Genomic DNA, 25,562 nt, shown 5'->3' with positions numbered 1-25,562 from the left:
GAAACAGTCCTCCCCAGGGAAGAGCACACCGATTGGCTATCCAACAGCAGACAGTCAGCCCCGACAACATGCGTACAATAACATACGGACTGAGCAGGCTGTACTGTGGAATATATGCGTACACACATACACATACATGGACTGAGCAGGCTGTACTGTGGAATATATGCGTATACACATACACGCATGTAACAGCAACCGATGAAAGAAAGCCATGAACGTGAAAGGGAGCGAGGAGGTACACATGGGAGGGTTTAGGGGGAGGAAAAGGAAGAAGAAACGATATAATTATATTTTAATCTCAAAAACAAAAAAAATTAAGCTATGCAGAGACCATCTGCAACAGACTAGACTATTTATATGGTAGCAGCTCAACTCTAAACTAGTTTTATTGTTCAGCTTGCCAATTTCATCGTAAGCCAGTTCTCACTTGTAAACAGGCATCTTTGTATGCCAGCAGGCTAGATTCTCGGCATAAGCCCCACAGTGGGGCCAGCACTGTAGCATGCAGTAACTCTTTTAAACTCTCTTTTGGAGAGTTCCAGCTTGAAAGTCTCCGGTTAGTCAAGAACTTGAAAACAGTAACACTAATACAACATAACGTATAGAAGAATCCCATGAAAACAGACTGAAAAAGAAACCCCAAGGGGGCTGAAGGGATGGCCCAGCAGTCAGCAGCACTTGTTGCTCTTGCAGAGGACCTGAGTTCAGTTCCCAGCTCCCACACAACCGTCTGTAACTCTAGTCCACGTGACCTGAGGTCCTCTTCTGACTTCGGCCAGCACCAGGAACACATGTGGTGCACATACTTACATACACATAAATAAAATAAATACATCTAAAAAAGAAAATGTATTTTTAAACCCAAGGAAGTGATGCCCTAATCAGTCAGACAGCAATGTAAACCCAGCCCCCTCTGAGCTGCCACAGGTGGGTGGGCTCACAATGGCAGCAGCAGCCTGACATCTGTGTGTCTGTGAAGATCTATCTATCCCACCACTCAATCATCTCAACAAAGTCTGAATTTTATGTGGGGCGGTTGCCAGGGGTGACTGGGAACCTCAGCAGCTCCTTTTCCAGACTTGTCTCCACTTGATAAAACAAGTTACTCTTGGATACAACACAGGAAGAAAGATCATCTGGCCCTTCTTAAGCAGAACTAAATTCTCTATACTTCAGCATGCACCCAGCGAAGCAAGCCTGAGCAGGAACCACCATTCGGAACGACCCACAGAGCCCTTGGGCCAACTCTAACCTGCAGCTGAAAGGGGTTTAAAGGTTTTAATGGCTTGGACAAACAAAAGTCAGAAGTAGAGGGCTCAAGAGATGGCTAAGTGGTTGAGCGCTGACTGCTCTTGTAGGACGGGGGCTCAGTTCCCAGCACCCATGATGGTTTGTAACTATCCATGAGATCAGAACCCTCCTCTGGCTTCCATGGGCACCAGGCATGCGTGTGGTGCACAGACACAGGCAAAGCACTCGTACACATAAAATAACAGTAATAGTTAAAAGGAATACATGACAGCCATGGTATGTGGAGTCCGCCAGGAAGGATGGGATGTTTCTAAAGGACGGGGCAATAGTGAAGGCAATCTAGTGTAGTGTAACCTACGAGGGACTCCGGAGCTCAGCAGAAACTTGTCTTTTGCTTTCACAATCCACAAGCTTGCCAAAGAGGGGCGAAAGATGATTGCTTTTCCCATGATAAAAATATCTGACAAGGCTAACTTGAGTTTTCTAAAAATGGATACATTTAAAATTAAAATATTTGTACCAGATGGAAAACAGACTTCAGAGGAACTGGAGAAAGAGAAAGAAAGAAAGAAAGAAAGAAAGAAAGAAAGAAAGAAAGAAAGAAAGAAAGAAAGAAAGGGAGAGAGAGGGAGGGAGGGAGGGAGAGAGAGAGAGAGAGAGAGAGAGAGGAGGGGGAGGGGAGGGGGAGGGAGGGAGGGAAGGAAGGAAGGAAGGAAGGAAGGAAGGAAGGAAGGCAGGCAGGCAGGCAGGCAGGCAGGCAGGCAGTCAGGCAAAAAATCCTCTCCTAGATACTACTCAATTCCCAATGCCCTGAGCGTTAAGGGGAATAGCCTTTTTTTATTTTTTTCATTTTAAAGATTTGTTTATTTATTAGGTATACAGTGTTCTGTCTGCATGTACACCTGCAGGCCAGAAGAGGGTGTCATATCTCATTACAGATGGTTTTGAGCCACCATGTTGTTGCTGGGAATTGAACTCTGGACCTTTGGAAGAACAGGCAATGCTCTCAACCACTGAGCCATCTCTCCAGTCGCAAGGGAAATAGTCTTACCAGTTTGTAGCAAACTGCAAATGCAAGGATGTAGGTGTCTCTGCTGAACTTCACATCTTGGTTTTTCATTTCAATCAATACTTCCAGGGCACCTGCCGAGTGAACAGTGGCCAGCGGGGTTAAAGGAACCTATGGGCAGTTCCCAAAATTCTAATCAGTTCAGCATTACCTACCAAAAAGCAAATTTTAGCATGATCAAAGCCACTCCTTGAAGTTAGGTGGCAATTACCTAAATGCTAAACTACATCATCAGGTCGTGCAAGAAAAACGCATAGGAAACCCGCTGAAGTTTTAGATAATCTGAGGTGGCTCATTTCAGCTATCTTATGCAATTTGATGATATAAATTTAAGGAGCAAGGTCATAGTAGGGCTCCTCAGCAGAAATCTAAGGGCTACTTCTATAGTTCTTCCCACCCCAGCTGCTTGTCCAGTAGTTTTCCACAACCACAGACTGCAGTACTTACTTTCATATTTGCCTTTGGTAAATAACATATCCATCAAAATATTGAATGACGTGGAGTCCAGGAAGAAGCCTTGTAAATACTAGTGAAGAGAAAAGGTAGAGTTTGGTCAGAAGTTAAACTATTAGGGGGTGTGTGTGTGTGTGTGCACATACTGTAGCCCTTTTGAGACCAGGACTTATTAGGTAGCATTGGCTATCCTATAACTCACTGTGCAGACTACAGGATGGCCTCATCGAGGTCCACACCTCTGCCTCCCTTGTGCTGGGATTAAAGGTGTGAACCACTGTGCAGGGCCTGTCTCTTTACAGCAGTGGCTCTCAACCTTCCAAAGGCTGCAACCCTTTAACACAGTTCCTCATGCTGTGGTGATTCCCCAATCGCAAAGTTATTTCACTGTTACTTCGTGACTGTCATTTTGCTACTGTTATGAACGGTAAAGAAAATACTGGTATTTTCTGGTGGTCTTGGGCGATTCCTGTAAAAGGGTAGTTGGATCACCAGAGTCGCAACATGGGCTGAGAATCTCTGCTCTCCGGGTTTATATTTAGTGGCTTCCTGAATTCCCTATTTGTCTGGTATATAAAGGATGTTTTAAAGCTTCATTTTTAAACAGTGTCCTAGCTTTGGGGATGGACACACTAGACAGGAAGCAAGAGAGGTCTCTGTTTCAGGAACAGTGTAGAATCAGGAGGTGGCGTCCGATGGCCGCAGCAAGCTGACTTGGAATGAAGGCGAGCATGTCTCATGGAGCAGTAGCTGCCACAAGCACGGAATACACCGCTGCTCACTCTGGCGAGCATCTGCTCAAACTGTGCCTCTCAACCTTGCTCTGGACTCGCACTTAGTTTAACAGACAAAACATCTGGGTACTGATCTCGTTATATTCGGTTTTAAATACATTAGCAGAAGAGCTAAGTCGGGGAACACGTATTATGTCACAGAGAAACTTAAGAAACTTAATTCTCGTCCTAATTTTTGGAGTCTATATTGTTACCATGACCACGTTTCCCAACCGTTCAACTCTTTTACATCAATTGTACAACCTTTGACCACTACCTCTCTTTCTACATCTTCCCAGCACTTCGAGTGCCATACTGTGACATGATATTTAGATGTCAGTAAGTGCTTTATCCTTTGCTCTTTCTACCTGCCGTAGATCCTAGATGCTGAGGATAAGGGATGAGAAACAAGACAACAAGGTCTGCTCTAAGTGCTGGGTGCTGGTCCAGAGAGCTGAGGGACAAGCCAGGAAGAAGGTGAACAAGGGAGTAAATGAGAAAAACAGCCACCTTCTCCGTCGGCACTGGGGGCTGCGGAGAACAAGGACAGTGGAGGGACAGCAAACGCTCGCAGAAGCATGGTCGCCCTCAGTCCTGACTCAGGTCACTCCACCTCTACACGTGGGACTCCACATACCAGGCTTAAAAATTACTTACATTGTGTTTACACTGACACAGTAATGGCTTTGACTTATAAGAATCAAACGTTTCATTTAAGTGTAAAATTAAAATATTTACTTAAAATATTAAAATACAAATTACATGAAAAAGTGAGGCTTTAATAACTCTAACACTAAAGATATTGCTTATCTTCCAGGTTTTATTACACACATACAAACATGTAATCACGTGTATGTGTGGGTACGGGTGCACACACATGCCAGTGCACATGAAAGTCAGAGGGCATCCTTGGACACCAATTTTTGGTTACTGCTTACCTCCTTAGTTTTTAAGGCAGTCTCTCATTGACTTCAGAAAAGTTTCTACACCTCATAAGCCCCTCCGCCATCACAATAATTCGAATTAGACCAAATCAAACCAAATTAGAAAAAGCCCAGGTTTAGTGAACACCAATGCTCCTGGATGGCTTTCCAGTTCTCCAGAGGAGCTGGGGAAGGAAGACGGGGAAACCATGTGCTTGATCTCTGGGGTGCTGCAGGAATTCCTGCAGCCAGTAGCCTAAGTTACCTACCCACTTGGGCGTGGCCTCTTATACTATATATGCCAATGTAAAGTGAGGTCTGGCCTCTCTTCCGGCATGATTCGGTTCCTGTTCCCCGTTCGAGCAGGGACTGTAATCTGTGAGTCTACCCCTAAATAAATAATCCTATATTATACTCAATTCTGAGCTAGTGTGGGATTTCTTTTAAGCATCTGCCTTCATCTGGCGGTCTTCACTGGGGTACTGTTTAAATACCCTGTGGGAGTGGTCTTGAGCATCTCTGGGGAGATGTCATTGTTTGATGGGCTCTCTTAGGGGCAGAGTCTGGACTGAGGCAACCTCTAGGGGAAGGGGCTTGGGATGGAACTTCCACCTGAACATTCAGACTCTTCGGATATATGGATGCCAGGGGCTGGGGTGAAATCTTAACCCAAACATTCCAAACACTTTTGGGTATATGGATGCCAGGGGCTGAATTGAGCTTTTAACCCAAACAGCTTCTAACTCACAAGTGGGCCAGGCTGGTTGGCCAATGAACCCCAAGAATCCACAAGCCTCTGCTGCCCTGGAGTAGTGATTATAAGTACATATTGCCATGATTTGCTTTTTAAAAATAGGGGTTCTGGGGAGCAAACTCAAGTTCCTTTCAAGCACTTTATCCACTGAGTATTTCCCCAGCCCCTGTATGTGATCTATTTTCTTTTTTCAAAGTAAAAGACAAGATCAAATGTTGAAACTGTTCTTAAACTACCTTTCCTCTACTTACTAACTCATTATGACCACCTTCCTAATGCACGGTGTTCTTAAAGAAGGGTAACCCTAATGCTAGGCATGGTGGTACATGCCTATCATCACACCCTCCGGAGGCTGAGGCAGGAGATTGCAAGCTTGAGGCCAGCCTGGGTTACTTGTCTTAAATAAAACTGCCAAGCTTAGGGTAGTTCCATCAGTACAGAACACATAAGTGAGAAAGAGCAGGAAGCAAGGGCAAATCATTGCACTCTGGAGTTCCTAAATGTACCAATCGCACATGGTGGACAATGGCCCAAACAAAGGGTCTCTTGTCATGGAAGAATTTCTAATGCCTCTACTGCAGTTTCACCTTCTGGGAGATAGAAATAATAATCATCCCCATGACTGGGCTGTTGTGGAAACAATATATAACAACAACAACAATTGTAGGAGAGGGCAGAAGATACAGTAAATATTCAGTAAGTAACTAAAACATGTTTTTACAATTTATTTACTATTTATTACCATGCATATGTGCCATGGTGCATGCATGGAAGTCGGAGGACAACTGTGTGGGCCTGATTCTCCCCTTCCACGTTTGCATGGGTTCCACAGATTGAACTAAGCTTGCTGGGCTTGCATGGAAAGTGCCCTTATCCACTGAATTATCTTTCTGTGCAAAATTATGATATGTTTTAGAAAAAGAAACCAGAATATATAAAAAGCATTTTAAAGCTTGACCAGCTTTTAATACAGTCTACAATCAAAAATAAAAAACAAGAGAGAGAGAGAAAGAGAGAGTGCAGGCGCAGGATAGGAAATCAATGGCTGGTCTGAAACTATTCACCTCTGAACTCCAGAGACAGGAGACATGCCCTAGGGCAGCACACACCCAAAGTATATATACACCAGGATGCCTCCTCTGTACTATGCTATGCCTCTGAGCTCCAGAAACAGGAGATGTGCCCTAGGGCAGCACACAGCCAAAGCATATATACACCAGGGCACCTATACTATGCCTCTGAAGACACTTGTAAATCTCCTTGTGAGCCAACTCTACAGGAACATTTCAAAGGCAGAGAACTTATTTATTCAGCCCAATGACCTTGAAATAATATAAATATAAAATAAAACAAATAAACCCAGGAACCATAAAAAATGTCTTTTGTAAGAGCACCAAGAACACGAGTTCACATTGGCGGGAGAAGGAACTGGAAAACACTAACCTTATCTTTGATGAGCTCCATTGCAGAGTCCTCAAGATCCAGCTCGTAGCACAACCTCATGAAAACTGGTCCAAACTTATATTCTCCCACAGTGAAGTTTCTGTTCTCTGCATGGTACCTGGTGATCAAGAAGATTCCATGAGCAAAGATAGGGTACACAGGAACAGACACAGAATCGTAGAGACCTCAACTATAAAGCAGAAACACCCAAGTTTGGATCCCAGCACCCATGTAAAAGTCAGGCTTAGTAGCATGCACCGGGAATTCCAATGCAGGGTATGGAGACAGAAGGATTCTCAACGTTTACTGGACAGCCAGTGTAGCCAATCACAGAGCTCCAGGTTCAGTGAAACCTAGTCTCAAAAAACAAGGTTTAGGGCAACCAAGGAACATATTTGATTGAAACCACTAACCTTGTGTATGCACCCTCCAATGCACATGTACACATACATGAACATATATACATACCCCACACATACCAGACACACCCACAAGGACAGACACAAACCAGTTTGTGCTCTACTAGGTGCTGGGGACATAATAAAAAAATAAGGAACTCCCAGTTTGGGAGAATGGGGATTTAAATAAAATTAGGGGTTCCAGAGTTTAACACACTTGGCATTGAAACAAAAGAGTTTTGTTAGAGGCCAAAATACTCTGAGAATTAAAAGGAGTAAAACACACACTGTAATCATCCCTTAAATTACCTGCTGGGCCAAGAATGCGTATAATGTTACAGAACAGCAGGGTCCCCTTAGGATGGGTACAGAACAAAGGGAGGGCACTGGGAGTGTCCTGTGCTCCTTCCAGAGGTGGCTTCATCATATATAGAGTGTCACACAACCAACAGGCACACTGTAACTTACATCAACCTCTGCTTTTCTAAACTCAGATAAGGGCCTACATGATCTATGGCCACCTCAGTTTAAAAAAAAAAAATTAAATTTACTTTGAAATCTTAAGTCCTGAGAGAAGGCTAATTTTAATGGCGGCGACATTTTACTAGCGGCTTAAGTTCTATAGGTGGCCAGTCAGTCATCTGAAACTGACCAACATAACCTATTTTGGGTGACCAGCTACTGCTGCTTCGGGCACGTAGGATGATAATCTGGTGAGCACTGATGATCACACACATGTCAGATCTGTGATGTAAATGACTTTAAAGTGTGAGCGGGAAAAGCTGACTTTACTAAAAACCTTTTCACCCTCTGCTGAAACAGCAGAGGGGAGCTGGAGTGGCGTTGGGGTGGATGGAGTGTTGTAAACACACACTGCCAAGTACGGTGATGGTGAACACATGACCTGCTTCATCATATGCTTGAGAACTGAGTTATGAAGGACAAGAGTGTGGTGATTTTAAGGACTTTTGTCTGCTTCCGCATGCTGGCTCCAATCCAGCTCTTCTACTTAAAAACTATGAAATTGTAAGAAAATCAATTCATCACTTAGAGCATCAGATTCCTCATGTGTGAAGTGAAGATAAGAACTCAAGGAGTCTGGAGAAAACTGGGTAAGTTTTCCTTGGCATGCGGCAATTCTCTACTGCTAGGTAATGTGAAACGCGAGGCATCTTCAAATCTATAAATGTCAGTAAATGAGGACCTGGTGCCAGATTAAAAACAGAAAGCAAGTTTCCTTGAATTGCCATCCACACTCAAAAGGAAGTTAACACCTATAACAGGGAGGATCTAAGCTCCCGTAACCTAACCAGTGCTGGAGCGAGCTTATGGGGGCATTATGTCACTCCCCTTGTGGGGCCATCAAGGTGAGCGTCCGTCTCAGCTCATGACCTCCTTTCTTAGCGGCGGGCTGCGAGTCCCAGGAAGAGCATGAGCAGGCTGGTTAGACCACAGAGGCACCAACCCGTCCAGCTGTTCACAGAAGTGACAAAGAAGAGCAACCGGGTCGTGTCATGAGCGTGAGTGAAGAGCTCCGAGTCACACTTCGATGTGTATGATGAACGTGAAAGCAGAGTGCTCAGAATTTTTATCCTGTTGTGTTGTTGTTCTTAGAGATATCTTCTGGCTTTAGGGCAATAACAGGAAAAATAAGAGAGAAGCAGCCAGAGTCAAATGACAATGTAGCATTAGTTCTGATGACATGACCTGAAGGTTTAATGGTAGGCGTGTCATAGTTTAAACTCAGTTTGCTTCTCAAGGGTTGTGCATTGCAAGTTTGTTCCCCTGTGTAAAATCTAATGGGATGTCCTTAGACGAACTGAGGATATTGCTCTCAATAAGGATTAGGTATATCTCACGTGACCCTCACCCTGAGCTCCAGAGGAGTTATAAAATCATATGGGATGTCCTTAGACCAGCTGAGGATATTGCTCTCAGAAAGGATTAGGTATATCTCACGTGACCCCAACCCCGTGCTCTAGTTATGTAAAAGCCCGAGTCTGGTCCCACCCAGCTTATCGCTTCCTGTACTGAGACAGCACTGACCAGCAGTGTGACACAGCCAAAGGCCGTCAGCAGAACTCAGCTGATGCCCTAGAGTGTCTGAAACTGTGAGTCAAACTAATCCCCTTTTTCCATATGCAAGATTATCTCGGGCATTTAGTTATAGTAATGACAAACTAATTTGCTCTTTGACCCAAAACACAAAGAGTATGTAAGCTTTCTAGAGCCCCTCATCATGACATTAGCTGTGCTGAGTAAAAACTAAAAATAGTTTAGATGTCGGATAACAGGGAGCAGTTGATTAAAATACCTAACATATGGTGGAATGTTGTTAGAGAGGAAGGAGTCTTGGTTGAGGAAATGCTCCATAAGATCCAGCTGGAAGGCATTTTCTCAATTAGTGGTCAATGGGGGAGGGTCCAGCCTACGGTGGGTGGTGCCATCCCTGGACTGGTGGTCCTGGGTTCTTTAAGAAGGTGGGCTGAGAAGGCATGGGAAGCAAGTCAGTAGGCAGTGACCCACCATGGCTTTTGCATCAGCCCTGCGTCCAGGATCCTGTTGTCCTGTCTGAGCTCCCATCCTGACTCCCTTCATTATGTACAGCAATATGGAAGCGTAAGTCAAATAAGCCCTTCCGCACAACTTGCTTTTTGGTCATGATGTTTCGCTGCAGCAACAGAACCCTAACTAAGATAAATACTGTAGTGTCACTAAAATATGGCTCCTTGATATATAAATAAGAATAAAGTAGACTATATTAATGTAGAGAATACTGTTTCTATATAGTAATAACTTGAACTAGGAGGAGCCGAGTGTGGTGACATATGCCTGCAATCTCAGCACTCAGGAAACCAAGGCAACAAACCTGTGCATTCAAGGCCGGTCCAACCTGAGCTACAAAGCAAAACCTGTCTCAAAAACTAACCAACTTAAATAAGCAAAAACATTCAAGCTATATAAAGGAAAACCTACTAAAATTATTAAATATTTGCATAAAAATCTGTGAAAAATATGTAAATATTTGCAAGCAAGCTTTAAAAATAATTTTCATCATTTTTTATCCCTTCCAACATGAACCTGCTGTCTCAGCTATCCAGGACTGGAATCCCTTTCCCTACATCCAACTTTGGTATAACCAGACAAATCCCATTGGGTGGGAGAAGCTGAGCTGTCTGCGGTGCTGCTGCAAGGCCTGGCAGCTTCCAGTTTTGTGTGGGTTTGTGCGGCTCACACAGGCTAATAACAGTGAGGCACTAGAGAGAGAAGGGCCAGGACACACGGACGAGCACAGAAACATCAGAAATTCAAGGAAGATCTTCTTGGACCTGCTAGCACAGAGGTTCTCAGCCTGTGGGTCGAGAACCTTTGTGGGGGTCAAATGACCTTTTCACCATTGAAAAACAGATCGTTATCATGATTCGAAACAGTAGCAAAATTATAGTTATGAAGTAGCAACAAAAATAATTTTATGGTTGGCAGTCACCACACCATGACGAACTGTATCAAAGGGTCGCAGCATTCAGGAGGTTGAGGAACACTGGCCCAGTGCTTCCTTTCCTCTCAACTAGTACCTAAGAAAAAAGATGTAGTAGGCAGAAAGGACGGCAAGGAGGCCACTGGTACCAGGGAAAGAGGAAGCCACAGACTTTGTATCCTATCCAGGAAAAGAGGCTCCAAAATACCCGCCCTGTGTGACTGGGTATTCAGAGGAGCACTGGGGTATGCTGAGGAGCTAGGGGGTGGTAACTAAAGGGACCGGGCAGTCTGTTGGTAGGGTATGAGCTGCTTTCCTACGCTCGGCCCCTTCAATGTCTGAGGTCGAAGGCAGGCATCAGGACAAGATGTCTGTAAGTCATCTGCGTAGAGGAGATAGCGTACATCCTGAGAGTAGATGTGACTACTCTGGGAAGGGCGGGGTGAGGAGCGATGAAGGCTGCAGGGGTCTCAGGCATTCAGGGATGAGGGGCGATGAAGGCTGGGGGTCTCAGGTATTCATGGGGTGAGGAGCGATGAAGGCTGGGGGTCTCAGGCATTCAGGGGTGAGAAGCGATGAAGGCTGGGGGTCTCAGGTATTCATGGGGTGAGGAGCGATGAAGGCTGGGGGTCTCAGGGACGCCTCACCTGTAAATGATACTTTTCACCAGTTCCGCATCCTCCCGGGACTGGCACAGGTGGAGCACGGTTTTCAACTCTTCCTTCAAGATGAGCTTGTTCTGGGTCAATTTCTCCTCCAAGTTTCTGAAATAGATGGCTGAAAGAAAGCACAAGGTGGTAGCGAGCACTCAGGATGGGTGGGACTGTGAGCAGGCTGGCCTCAGGGAGAAGCCCAAGCAGTCCACCCCAGTCTCTGGAAATCACAAACTGAGGAGCGTAGGAGTGCCTTTGGCATGCTTTAGGTGACACTCAGGCACACGCAAGTTTAACAACTACTATTCAGCCCTAATAAGAAAAACCACAGGTGACTCACGAGAAGAAGAGAACGTGCAGCCAGACACTCAGACCATCAATGAGCAGGATCTCAAGAAGGGAAGTAAAAGGAAATGCAAATTCATCATGGATTTAGCCAGACCATGTAATTCAGGAATATTTTGTGTTCTTGCAATTGGTTAAGCTTTTCCTTTCTCATCCCCACGGCCTGTCTTTACTGTAACCAGACTACCATAGGATGGGCAGAGGGGAAAAAAACCAAGCCAAACAAACCAGTTCTCTAAACAGTAGCACTCTTTAGGGACAGAATCATCTTCAGGTCATCTCTATCTATTTTGGTTCCTGTTTTTGCACTGATGGAGAGGAACCTCTAGAGTTCTTCTATGGAACAAACATCAAAGGGACCATGGCTTCTGTGGATTACTTTCCTCAATACTGTTGGGAAACACAGCGCAGGAGGCAACAGACAGGGCTATTCTCATTTCAGGAGTTCCATGAGCATCTCAGGATTGGTTACAAGTCCAGAGCTTTGAAGCAAAGCTGCTGAAGTAGCCGCACAACGTCCATTTGCAATGCACGGACCTGAGCAGATCACACTGCTCCTGGTGTACAGGAAAGACCAACGTGGTTTACGACCAAGGCGCTGGGTCTTTTGATCTTTCTTCTCAGAACCAGGTGATTGTTTTACAGATTCAAGGACCTGGGAAGATCTACGTCCTTCCACTTATATGCTCTGTAAATATCCTTGTCTGTGAAACATCATTTCTCAGGTACAAATAGAGGACTATGATACCTACAGCTCATGGGATTATATGAAAGTATATACATTGGGGCGTGGTCTCTCAGAGGCTATTGGCTGAAGGAGCAGAAGGAGGTCCCGCAACACCAGAGGTCTTTAAAAAGCAAAACAACAACAAAAGCCAGAAGGAAATCTTAGCTATGCTTATAAAGGAGCTTGAAGCTCTGAAATAATTCCACCTGCAGCACAGAGAGAATGAACGTAACCAAGACTGCCACGGCGTTAAAGGCACTAGGGCCTAAGAAACCAGTGTCCTTGGATTTTCACTGCTTTTTAAATTTTAAAAATATTTAAATTATATGCTTATATGTTTCAGCCTGCAAAGATCAGAAGAGGACATTGGACCACCTGAAGCAAGGGTTCTAAGCAGATGTGAGCCACCCCATATGGGTGCTAGGAACCAAACTCAGGTTCTCTGGAACAGCAACAAACACTCCTAGCTCCTGACCTATTTCTCAAAAGTAGGAAAGAACAATATAATGACCATCAAGGGCCAACCAGCCTCAACAAATACCAACAGTTTGCTAATTTTGATTCTTCTATAAACTCTAAACACAATGAACTTTTCAAAGCAAATCCCAGATTTTACGATGTAAAAATGCCAACATGCACTCTCACAAGGGGGTCTCATTTACCTACAAGCAGATCACAAAGTCTATGTTTCACCAAGGATTACTCAACATTTGAAGGCCAGTCACCTGGATTCTTGAACTATACAGTGTATACAAATCATCTGTGGCCCTTCCATTTGCATCGCCATCCGTCTCCCAATTGATGCTGATGCTGGTCCTCAAATCATACTGAGTGGCACAGACTAGACAACTGGGCACAGGGCTAACTTCACGATTTCCCTGGGATCCCGGGGGCGGGGCTAATGTGAGAGGAAAGGTAGACTAGGAAACTAAGCAAATGTTCACTTTTTTCCCCTCTATGTGGTAGGTCTCGAAAGAATAGACAGAGAAAAAGAGGACGTTTAAATGACAAACGGATGAAAGAGTCAACGAAACAGACACTACCACTACCTTTGGTGCTGGGAAGGTTATATGCAACAGCCACTTTCTTCTGTTGGAATTCCTTCAGTTTCACAATGCTGTCTGTGAGTAGGTATCTTTTAGCTAAAGAACAGGAAAAGAAAATTAAGTGAAATTATTTTGATTCTTTTTTCCCCCCTTAGGAAATGACATAGGTTAGAGCTTGGCTGACGCCAATGAGCTCATCTTTACCTATTATATTAATAAATGATCATCCAGATAGACAAAAATATTACAGTATTCCTGGTGGGGAAACAAACATCTCCAGGCTACTACTGAACTCAAATCTTGGCAAAAGTCTTACGTTTGAAAGTAGGTAATGATTAACAGAATGTGAAGACTGGTTGACACATGAGAAGTGAAGAACAAACTTTCATGGCATTTGCCATCTAGCTAAGGGCTAGTAACTGCACAGACGCCACACAAACACACACACACACACACACACACACACACACACGCTTTTTTTTTTTTTTTTTTCTATTTGGTTTATCTTGGTTTGAGAAGCATGAGATGTTGAAAAAAGCTACACCGAGACTTCTGGCTTTGTAACTTCTGAATTGAAGATGGCCTTTTAGATCCGGACTCAAGTAGCCTTAAATCAGAAATCACTGACTACAGCTTAGCAAGTCTGGAATGTACCCTTCTTCAGCATCTTTGGCTATGCATGAGATAAAAACATATGAAGCTTAGCCAAAAAACCGTGCACTTGAGTTCTGCTAAGACATGGTAATAATAATAAAAGTTATTTATGAAAAGGGAACCCTGTGAAGCTGTCAGACCTGAGTCTTTTGTTCAAATACTCGCTCTGCCAGCTTTTTGTGTCCTTGGGCAAGTGACAGTCTTGCCTGTTTCCTGTTTTGTAAAGGTACAACCTCTGTCATTGGATGCTGACTGAAGGAAAGAAATTCATATATGTAAAATACATCACAACATTAAATACTTTTTATTATCATTCAGTAGCAGTCTCACGTTTAATATTTTCAGGAAAGCAGTAAGGAATAACTTGGGGGATGAGGAAGCCAGCCTCGAGTCTTTCAGAATGTAAGGAACACAGCTGGGGTTCTCGTCTCTTAAACTCTGTACCAAAACCTTGCAGAAAAGGAAACCCAATAAGTGAGGAAAGCTCTCTAAGAGCAACGTGGACCATTCCGAGTCCGGACCCTAGCTGCCCTTTGCTTTCCAGGCACCAACTGGGGTCCCCAGCAAACGGGGCTACACACACGTGCAGTCAGAGGGAAAGGTCGCCCGAGCCTTCTCCAAAGAGAGATGCTGCTGGGGTCTCACGCTCCCTTCTCTTCCACCCTCCCTGTCTCCACATCGTGAGGACGCGGGTACCTCCGAGAGTGCAGCGGCCGCAGGCGGAGCCTGAGCCCGCCACCCCGGGTTGCAACGAAGGACGCGGCGCCCGCAACCTTTCCAGGGGCCGAAACACCGTAGCCATGTTGTCCCGGCCCGGACCGCACCAACTGCGGCACCCGGAGAGGGGGAAAGGCCTGAGGCGGTCCACTTCCGGAGGAGGCGGGGTCTGCCCCTGCCCCGCCCACCTCTGGCTCTGACCTCCGGGCCGGCGTTCCACTTGGTACGCTTCAAGATGGCGGCCCCCATGGTGCGGTGTGGGATGCTCCTGGCTCGGAGAGTAGCTACGGCTCGCCTTTCCCTGGCAGGTTGGTGGCTGCTGCCTTGGAGGGACAGCTCCATTGGGCCCCTCAATACGCTCTTCACTGAATGAAGGGAGTGATAAGCTTTCAAGAAGGGCGTAAATGCTTCTGGGATCCGGTTGCTAGAGAAGCCGCTTAGGTTATTGGTAGCGTAGAAAGGAAAAGGAACTAATTTCCTTTAAGAATTAGTACCTGCCAGTCCAAAATTATGTGAAGTAAAGGAAGCCAGTGGCGTGAGAGATTTTGCGCGTGTCTTGCAGGTTTAATGTGTTAAGCCAGCAGACATTTTGCTTACCATGAAAAATCCAAATTATGTTCACACCTGGGGTCAGAATAGTCTTCTTCCACCCGAGAATTCTTTGGAGCGGCATCAGGCTAAAGTTTTCTTTACCTGATCACCTCGTACTTGATGGTCCGGATCCCCGTTCTTCACCTCGTGAAAGAATATTTCATTCCTAACTTGGCTTTCCCCAGTGACCTTGGTCACAGCTTCTGCCACACACTTCATTTTTACCGTTTCCCACGTGTAGGTGAACAAGTGTTAATAGTTAACCCGTAGAGCACTTTGCTGTCTGAGTTGATTGGCACGCCACTCAAAGCCTTTATAGTGGATCTGATGACGAAAACACATTTTAAAGTATTTAAAGAAGCCAAGTTTGCAATGGTTACAACTTCATAATCCTTGAAGATATGCCGGGTTATAGGAGTAAAATGTACTAACCACGCTTGGATGTTTCCAATGCTGCTAATCTCTTTTCAGTCAACCTGCCTTAACACCAGCTTTTTTTTTTTTTTTTCCCCCGAGACAGGGTTTCTCTGTGGTTTTGGAGCCTGTCCTGGAACTAGCTCTGTAGACCAGGCTGGTCTCGAACTCACAGAGATCCGCCTGCCTCTGCCTCCCGAGTGCTGGAATTAAAGGCGTGCGCCAACACCAGCTTTTAAAAAAGCAATACACACTTGCTCACACTGCTTAATGTACAGCCCTTAAGAAACTTCATATTTGACCTCAAGAGTTTTCTGAAGATTTAGGGGTTGCACTACATGGTAAAAAGATTGTATATCACACATTTGGCAAATTGGTACGAACAATACGTGGTACTAAAGTAAGAATGTTCTGTAGAGCTACTTACTATATTTAATTATGACTGCTAGTAAGTTCTCTGAAATCTACTAAGACCCTGTTTAGTAGATAAGGGAGAGTATGTTGGTTGTTTATAATATTTGGGACAACCATTCTAACAAGGGAATGGAGATTGCATGGAGCAACTTGAGAGAACCTTTAACTTAGTGGCTTGATTTCAGTTTAAACTAGCAGACTTATACTGCACCTGTGCCATTCCAACATGGTAGTTGCTAGTACATGTAGTTATTTACATTTTAGTTGAAGATACATATTTAAAAACTAAGTTTTTTAGTGGTAGAAAGTGTTTTAAGTGTTCAGTGGATCTATGTAACTGTGGTCTTTGACTTGGACAGCTTAGAATAGAACATTTCCATCACTACAGTAAGTTATATTGGACAAACACTACAGTAGGCCATGGGTGGAGGCTATAGGGAGACAATGTAAGTTCACAGGACTCAAGGATTTGGGTGTGTGGATAAAAGGCTTGACTTAGACATATTGAATTGTTTGATCTGGAAAAACTCTCTGCTTTGTACAAACTCAGAACAGGCCAGTTGGCATATGGATCACTGAGACTTCTATCTAGTCTACTTAAAATACAATGAGAAACAGCTAAAATGATCAAAAAGTTGGAAGAAAAGTTAACTGAGGTAGAACAACAAAGACAAGTAATGGAAAGGATGGAGGGTGGAAGCTTACACCATTGATAGGATTCTGGGCGCCAAGGACTGGTGGGTGAGAGCCCAGGGGCCTCCTGGGGAGCAAGAGATAAATATTCCACACAGACAGAGCTTAAGTGGGGAGTTTTATTAGATAAAGGGGGAAGGGGAGAGGAGAGACAAAGAGAAGTAGAGAGAGAAGAGAAGTAGGCGAAGCTTAGCCTTCTAAAGTGACAGGATACTGCCTGCCCTGACATGCTCTGTCAGGTCCTCAAAGGGCCATCAGGTTCGTCTGAATGCTGACAACCATTATTTAGTAGACATTAAGAGACTGAGTCCTCAACTACCATGCTGAAATCGGTAGTATTCCCTCATTCTGTGTATGATGAAAGACAGAGGTGCTGTGTGATCAGTTTTTCGTAGCATTTATTACTGGCAAACCAAGGATTAGAAGTTAACTTGTGACTCTAAAGCTTGTCTATTTTCACAGTCACATTATTGATCTTCCAACAGCAACAAAGGCTTGGAGATAGATTAAAAGCCCAAATCATGAGTCAGGCGTGGTGACATACATCTTTAATTCTAGCACCCGAAGGTAGAGGTAGGTGGATCTCTGAGTTCAAAGCCAGCCTGGTCTACTAAGTAAGTTCCAGGACAGCCAGGGCTGAAACAGAGAAATCCTGTCTCAAAATAATAAAAACAAACAAACAGTAAAGGCTGAAATAACAATAACATGTAGAAGGTGTTGTTCTTTTTTAAAAAATACTGCAGGATCCCCGCGGCAGTAGGCAGCAGAAATGCTGTAGGTCCCAAGTGGTGGTAGCGGGCCAAGTGGTGGCAGGCAGCGGGCTCTGGGAGCAGCCAGTCCCAGGCAGAAATGGCTGCCGGTCCCAGAGCAGTGGCCTGAGTGGTGGTGGTGGGCCACGTGGCGGCTGACAGCAGGCCCTGGGAGCAGCCAGTCCCAGGCAGAGACGGCTGTTGGTCCCCAAGCAGTGGCTGGTCCCAGGCAGGGAGACACATGGCGGGCGGGCAGAAGACAGAAACATGGATAGACACGACATGCAGGGTGAGGTTGAATGTTTAATCAGGGGGTTATGGAGGAGGAAGGGTGAAGGGGGGAGAGAGGGAGAGGGAGAGGGAGAGGGAGAGGGAGAGGGAGAGGAGAGGAGAGGAGAGGAGAGGAGAGGAGAGGAGAGGAGAGGAGAGGAGAGGAGAGGAGAGGAGAAAGAGACAGAGAAGGGGGGGGAAGCAGAGAAGTGGGAAGAGAGGCAGAAGCGAAGCTGCCTCTCCGAGAGGAAGATGGAAAAGTCAGCTCAGGCTGGAAGCTGGAGATCAGCCTGCCTCAGCAGATGGGGGAGGGAGTGGAGTGGGAGTGGGCGTGGCTTGTCTCTTAAAGAGACAGAAAACCATAATAGAAGGAACAGATGTTTTTCTCCAAATTTTGAGGTTCTGGTCCAGAACTAAGAGGACAAATGTTTCTTTTTATTGAGGATACTTATTTTAAAGAGTATTGTTGCCCAAAGGAGAGCGATCCAAGGATAGTAGGCATGAGAAGATTCTAAACTCTCTAGTACTTTGAGATAGAATCTCACTAGGTTGGACTGGTTGCTTTGAAACTCTGCATAGGGCAGGCAGGCCTTGAACGTGCAGGTGCACCCACCTTTGCCTCAGCCTGGCTAAGTAAACATTTTGAGTGGCAGGTGTAGAGAGGGATTGGGCAGGCTGAGCCCTAAGCCTGTGAGTTTGAGTCTGTCTGTCCTCTGACTCATTCAAATGTGGTCTGGGGACTTTCATTGTCATCTGTTAGATATGCAGAATCTGTCTACCCTCTCGACCTGCAGAACTACTGTCTGCATTTTAATGAGATTCATATGCATACTAAAGTGTAGAGTCCTATCTGGGTTTTCTACTTTGCTTCTGGCTGACCTCCTTTAATCTTTTGCCCCTGGCTGTAGAAATTCTTTGGCTGTAACATTAATATACAGGCCCTCAGTGTGCTTCATAAAGCAGCACAGAAAGATGAGTGCTGTTTTATTTTTCAAAGTGTGTGTGTTTGCATGTGTGAGTAGGCATGCTTGTGTGTGTGCATGTATGTAGAGGCCAGACGTCAAGACAGATATTATCATCAGTCATTCTCCACTATAGAAAGCTCAGGTTGTAATGTCTGTGTGGTCTGTTGTGATCTCTGGGCTGCTGCCTTTGGGATGGAACTCACATGCCACACAACTCACTCCTTGAAAGTACACAGTTCTGACTTTCAGTAGAGTTGTGTGAGCATCTGCACAACCAACTTAGGATATTTTTATCACACCCCCAAAGAAATCTTTATCGGTTAGCAGTTACTCTCACTTTCCCAGACCCCATTCCCAGGTCTAGGCAGCGAGTAACCTCCTTGCTCTCTAGATTAGCCTATTCTGATGTTTCACGGAAGAGACTGAATACCTTTTCACTTAACAGAATATTTTCAAGATTCTTATTTTTAAATTGCTAAATAATGTATCCTTATAACCTGTGGATATTTTGGGCACTTCTGCCTTTTTTCCATTATTAACAATGCTTCCATGAACACTGGTGTATAAATTTGATGTAAATTTAAGTTTTCATTTTTATATCTACCTAAGAGTAGAATTACTAGGTTACTTGGCTATTGTGATAACACTTGGGTTCTGCCTGTTTTTCCAAGCACTTGCACCCCAGTATAGTCTCACCAGAGATGTATAAAGTTCTGATTTTAACCGTAGCTGTATCTTCTGCTTTATTATTGTGATCTTTGTAGTGGGCAGCTTTGCTTTGTATTTTCCTAGTGGCCAGTGATGGTAACCATTTTTGCTTGCCTCTCTGTGTGTGTTGTGTCCATAATCACAAGTTCTGCATTTTTTTTAATTCAGCCAATTACAAATCAAAAATACTTTTTAAAAAATTGCATCTGGGGCCTGGAGAGTGCTTACTGCTCTGGCCGAGGACCAGAATTTGGTTCCCAGCACCCCTGGGTAGCTAACGATTGCCTATCCCCATCTTAGGGAATCCAAGGTTCTTTTCTGACCTTTATGGGTATATGCACTTGCACACTCACACACACACACACACACGCACACACATACAAAGTTACACTTGGACTGAATATGTGGTTATTTTTTTCCTTTCTTGTCACTATCCCCTAAATAATCAAACAAAACAGCTCTTTGCATAGTTGTTCTCATGAAATTGAGTATTATAAGTAATATAGCAGAGACTCTCAAAATTTAGAATGGTGTACCTCAGTTATATTCAAATTCTACATCATTTTATGCTAGTTTTGATTTGGTTTGGTGTTTTGAGACAGGGTTTCTCTATGTAGCCCTGCCTGGCCTGGATCTTGCTTTGTAGATCAGGCTGGCCTCAGACTCACAGAGAATCTCCTGCCTCTGCCTCCCGAGTGTTGGGATTAAAGGCGTGTGCCACCATGCATTTTTTTAAAATATCATTTTATGTCAGAATTCATATGTCTATGGGAAATCCTGGAGCTAATTCCTCAGACATGGAGGAACAATCTCATGTGGGGGAGGGGGAGTGTGAATTTGTGTTTGGTATGTGTGTGAGTATGAAATGTGGTGTATGTGAATATGTGAGTGTGTGTATATGTGTGTAGTGAGTGTGTGTATGGTGTGGTGTATATGATATTGGGAATTGAACACAAGACCTCACATATGCTGGGTTAGCTTTCTATCACTAATAGCCCCAGATCCTTTTGTACTATTATAATTTTTAAATACGTTTATTTGTTTACTTCGTAGGGGAGGGGAACATGTATGTGTTGTGGCCCATGTGGAGGCCAGAGAATAGCCTTCAGGAGTCAGTTCTTCTACCATGTGAGGTCCCAACTTTGAACTCAGGTTGCCAGTTTTAACAGCAGTCCCCTAACCCCCTGACCCATCATACTGGCCCAGTACTTGCTGTTTTGGGGACTAAGTTACTTAGGCTGGCCTTGAACTCATGTTATAGCCCAGAAAGATACTGAGTTTGGAACCCTTCTGCTTCAGTTTCTTCATGACTAGGATTACAAGCTTGTGTTACCAGGTCCAGCATATTTTTGTTTTGTTTTGTTTTTTGTTTTTTGAGAACTCTCTGCTCAAATCCTTTGCCCAACCTTTCAATTGGCTTGTCCTGTATTATTAAATTGTAAAGGTGCTTTATTTCCTGATGAAAGTTACTTATTTTGTTTTTCAATGTTGTAGGTTTCTATCACTTTTCTGAGAGTATCCTTGTAGGTATAGAAGGTTTTCCTTTTGCTGAGACTGTCATCAGGTCCTTCTCGTTTGTTCCAGGAGGTCGTGTATTGAGTGTTCATTGAGTACTGTTGATGCCCGGCACTGTGCTGGCCACCAGGAGTCCAGCTCTGTCCTCTGTGAGGTTTCCAGTTTAGCTTTCAGGTTTCTTTCCTCTCCTCAGGGGTTCTGGGGCTGATATGATACTTTTTTGTTATGCAAAATACGGGCAGATTTGCTAATCAGAATCAAATGGAAATGTTTTCAGGATTGATAACACTTCCAGTTAATGACTTAGCAGTAGTTCAGCAGGTTATTTGGGGGATAATGAAGAATTTTAAGAACCTGAAAACCTGGGCTGTAATTTGATAGTAAAATGACTTTCAGTTTTATCATTAAAAGATTAAGATGACCAGCAATTTTGCCTATGAAACTGTTGAGGAGGTTTTCAGACTTTCCTGCGATTTGGTGTGAACTGTACAGCATTATAGTACCACGTTCGAGTTTAAATGCCTAAGCTGGAGGCTGCAAATACAACAGAAGCCGTATTCAGTAAAGCACATCTTTTAAACTGCATGCCTGTTGAGACGCTTGTCTTTGTTTGCCCAGGTAAAAGATGCCTACTCTCCGCAGCATATGTGGACAGCCACCAGTGGGAAGCCAGAGAGAAGGAGCACTGCCACCTGGGTAGGTGCTGCTATGTTCTGTCACTTGTAGTCATTCCTTTGTCTCACATCATGCTCACATGAAACACGCATGGAAAGATAGTTTTACGATGACTCAGCTCACAGAAGTACGTTTTACATCCTGAAAGGAATCACTTTTGCTGACCCTGGGTCCCTCATACTGCCTTTGTTATTTGCTGAGCTTGTGTAAGCGATTCTTTCTTGCTTTTCGTTCATTGTGTCATGTTGATAATCATCCTACTGAGCTTGTGTAAGCGATTCCGTCTTGCTTTTCATTCATCATGTCATGTAGTTTTCACATAGCCTGTCTCCATTTTATGGAATTTTATACTTTGTACTTTTTTTTTTTTTAATTTTAAATCACATTGTTTTCTTAACTATCATTGCCAAGTGACAGATCTGGAAGAAAGTTTGCCCTCTCCTGGAGGCCATGAAAACACAGTGTCTTCCCAGGAGTAAGCTCACATTTACCCTCTGTTCCCCTTCTTCCTTTGTCATAGTTCACAGATGGTGGCCTTTCGTGTAAATGATACCAAGGCCTAAAAGAAGCCACTGACTGCACAAGCACATTTTACAAATGTACTAGCATACTTGTGACTGCCCTGCCACGCATAGGCCCCCACCAGGACACTGTGGACAGAACAGAATAGGAGGTGGGGTATCAGACTCTTGGTGTGCGCGTGAATCTCAGTGCTGGCCTAAACCGCCCCACCCTGTGCTTGTGTCAGACAGAGCAAAGGGCAGGGACATAGCTGTCAGCTCCCACCGCCTTCTAGATGTTTCAGAATGGTCATGGTCTCCCCTGAGCATGTGAGCTGCAGAGTTGGCCAGCAGTTCTGGAAAGGGTGCGTGGGCAGGGCCAGCCAAAGCAGAGCTGGGCAGGGTGTGAAGGTGAGTGTTCGAGCCCTCCATAGGGAACTTATAGTCTGACTCTCACTTTTAAAGGACTGGCACAGCCTTTTAAATCAGCACTATTTACTCTCTTGAAATTAAATTCAAAGCAAATATGTTTCCTTACATAACACTTTCAAATTTATATAATTATCATGATAGAAAAAAGAAAAACGAAGTAATTTGGCATATAGTAGTATTTGGAAATGTAATGAGATATTTAGGCCTCACCAAGGATTCAGAAGTAGCTACATCCTTGCATTCTCCGTGCAAGGCCATTGACACACTGGACAATGGCATGGACATGGCAAGTAGCCGTAGAGTGACAATTTTATTTATAAAATGAGCAGTTTTTGGTAAAACTCTGGATAGCACAAAAGTCTGTCTTCAGTCAGTTTGCATTGAAGATGCATTAATGAAAAATGCAGCTTACTTTTGTTTATGAAAGAAGTACTTTGTGTTTATCTGTAAAATAAAATTAGTTTGCTAATTAGAAACAGGTCTCTCACTCAACTTAGAGGTGAGTTGATGACCAGCAAACCCAAGCAAGCTTCCCATCTGTACCCCACCCCCCAGGAATGGTTCTAGACCTGCACACAGCTGTTGGGACCTTTTCTGTGGGTGTTGGGGATTCACACTCAAGTTTTTGTGCGTGTCCAGCAAACACTCTTACTTGCTGAGCCATATCCTAGCCCCTGGGAATAATTTTCAGCTTACAGAAAATTAGCAAGTTCCTCCCTACGCTTTGCCCATCTTCACTTTTTGTTACCATTTTGATGTATGTGTTTTTGCTTTCTCATTCTGTCGTGTGTGTGTGTGTGTGTGTGTGTGTGTGCGTGACCTATTGTGTCCCTGTCAGAGAGGTGTGCACATGCTTTTTAATTATCTGATTTTGTTTTGCACATTATATAGCCATGTATTACCCAGCATGTTATATACCATAGTACATTTTTTGACTTCATTAATTAATACTTTTTTTTTCCTGTCTTTTCTGTCACTTGACTCCAAAAATGTCCTTTACCACATTTTTCTCCTCTAATACAGGATCCATTTCAGGTTAGCATTGCATTTAAATCAAGTCTTATTTAATTTGAAATTATTCCTTCTCCTTTCTTATTGCTCATGCTGTTCTTACCTTTTCTTAATGGTTAAACTCCAGTCTGCCTCCCCAGGCACACTACTCTTTGCTGCTGTGACTTTGTCGGTGTGTCATCTGGATGTCTGTGTGCCTCCACTAGCCGTGTTGGCTTCTTTCTCCTGTCACTGTGTCTGATTCCTCCACTGCAGCCTCGGCTGGTTTTTCTCTCTCTTGCCTAGTAGCCTAGAAGTAGGGGGACATTAACATAGTGATGATATTCTGCTGCTTCTCTAGGTTTCCCTTAGGTGTTTTCCCATCCGTGCATCTAGGCTGAGTCTGTACCGTGAAGGCTGCAAGGTGATGGTTTCCCGACTCCACCCCTAGTCAGCTCTGTCTTCTGAGGCAGCAGACCTTGCTTTTGTGATTCTCAGTTATCTGTCATTGACATTTTGTTGGTTTATGGTTTTTTTAATGGTGCATTGCTGTCATGAATTATTTGGAAGTCCGGTGTCCCTTCCTTCCGTGCGCTGTAGGCCACTGTCCCTCCCTTCCCTCGCCCTGCACCCAGCCCTCTTGGGACCGCTCGTCCCTTTAGTGGGGAGTGCTATTAGAAGCAGGATGTGGGTGTTAGATGTCCCTTGATCCTAACCCAGAAATAAGTTTCACACCAATACCTCGCTCTCCATCCATCTGCATGGGTTTTTCCCAGGCCTTGCTGTAGTCTCCCTTCTATGCTTAGGTCTTGGCTCCAGGCAGAGGCAGGGTTTTGTGGGGAGAGTCCACAGCATTGCACGGTATACCAGTTCTCTGTCTTCTGTCTAGAAAGTACCAGCTGTGCCTTCCAGTCATCGTGAAGGTCATAAATAACCTACACATGTGAAAGCGCCCTCTGAAGTCACTGTTGTAAAGATAATTCCAGTGTGGCTTCAAATAATTACACAGCAAAGATCATTCTCATGTGCCATGCATGAAGTATCCACAGTGCTTGAAAATACAAGTAAAGGAATGATGCATTCTGGGAAAGCTTTTTAAACGTTTTCCTAGGTGTGGAGGAAAGATGAGGAAGAGGAGACAGCCACTGTATGTGCCTTGTGTTAGGGATAGTTATTAGATCTATTATATGGACACAAATCCAGGGATCTTTGTCCTGGCTACATGAATAAACGATTTGCTTGCCAAAGAATGAGGCTGATAATGTGTAACACATAAATATAATGGGGCAGTTGCATCTTCTCCGTTAAAAGCAATACTTGGGAAAGTAAATTACCGTTTACTGAACACCTCCAGGCATTGCTGCCCCTCCCCCTCCGCCTTCAGTACCTTGCTACACCCAGTCAGAACTGTTTTCCTACTTTTTTTTTTTTTTTTTTTTTTTTTAGAAACAGTTTGTGTGGCCCAGGTTGTCCTGGAACTAGTTCTGTAGACCAGGCTGGCCTCGTGCTCAATAGAGATTCCCTGCCTCTGCCTCCCGAGTGCTGGGATCAAAGGCATGTGCCACCACTGCCTGGCATGTTATCTGGCCTTGTTGCCTTCCTTAAGAAGTGTGATGTGGATTGTGCACCCAAGAGGCTGGCATCTGGGTTTGTGTCTCAATTTTACCACTTTCATCTGTCGCTGTCCGTGTCTATAACCATAAATTGAGGTATTTGGTGTCTACCTTAGTTCCTAAATATTCATCTTAGAAATATGTGTAATGAATAAGTCCCTGGGTCCCTTGTGTCAGACACTGTATATATTATTTGATGTGAAGTAAAGTTTGAATTCAGACTGTGTGGAAGAAAAAGGAACCTTCGGAGACCGTATTTTCCCGTTGTGTAACTGCTCCTGCCTCTGTTCATACAAGCACATTTTTCTGTGTGTCATGACTGCTTGCTTAAACAAGGTTGAAATCT

General features: G+C 44.2%; 2 protein-coding genes across 3 annotated transcripts in view; one reads left to right on the top strand and one right to left on the bottom strand.

The window, feature by feature from the left end:
* Positions 1-15,499, bottom strand: part of Ptcd2 (pentatricopeptide repeat domain 2) — a 29,087-nt gene extending 13,588 nt beyond the window's left edge. Inside the window, exons 1-6 of one of the 2 annotated variants that reach the window (XM_050153830.1) lie at positions 15,285-15,499; positions 13,320-13,412; positions 11,193-11,322; positions 6,670-6,787; positions 2,771-2,849; positions 2,306-2,397 (exon numbers count right to left, since the gene is read on the bottom strand). In XM_050153830.1, the coding sequence (XP_050009787.1) occupies positions 2,306-2,397; positions 2,771-2,849; positions 6,670-6,787; positions 11,193-11,322; positions 13,320-13,412; positions 15,285-15,360 (588 nt within the window). In that variant the 5' untranslated portion in view covers positions 15,361-15,499. Of the gene's footprint in view, positions 1-2,305; positions 2,398-2,770; positions 2,850-6,669; positions 6,788-11,192; positions 11,323-13,319; positions 13,413-14,666; positions 14,816-15,284 lie in introns of those variants that run through there. The other variant, XM_050153831.1, reaches the window with a different exon arrangement.
* Mrps27 (mitochondrial ribosomal protein S27) overlaps positions 14,895-25,562 on the top strand; it is an 86,320-nt gene continuing 75,652 nt past the window's right edge. Inside the window, exons 1-2 of the mRNA XM_050153829.1 lie at positions 14,895-14,995; positions 21,625-21,702. Coding sequence (XP_050009786.1) covers positions 14,923-14,995; positions 21,625-21,702 — 151 coding nt within the window. The 5' untranslated portion in view covers positions 14,895-14,922. The remainder of the gene's footprint in view (positions 14,996-21,624; positions 21,703-25,562) is intronic.

The sequence above is a fragment of the Alexandromys fortis genome, unplaced genomic scaffold, assembly GCF_014885135.2.
Source record: "Alexandromys fortis isolate MF-2015 unplaced genomic scaffold, M_Fortis_MF-2015_v1.1 scaffold_79, whole genome shotgun sequence".
NCBI classification, from domain to species: domain Eukaryota; kingdom Metazoa; phylum Chordata; class Mammalia; order Rodentia; family Cricetidae; genus Alexandromys; species Alexandromys fortis.
This window is presented reverse-complemented; position numbering and strand designations above follow the sequence as displayed.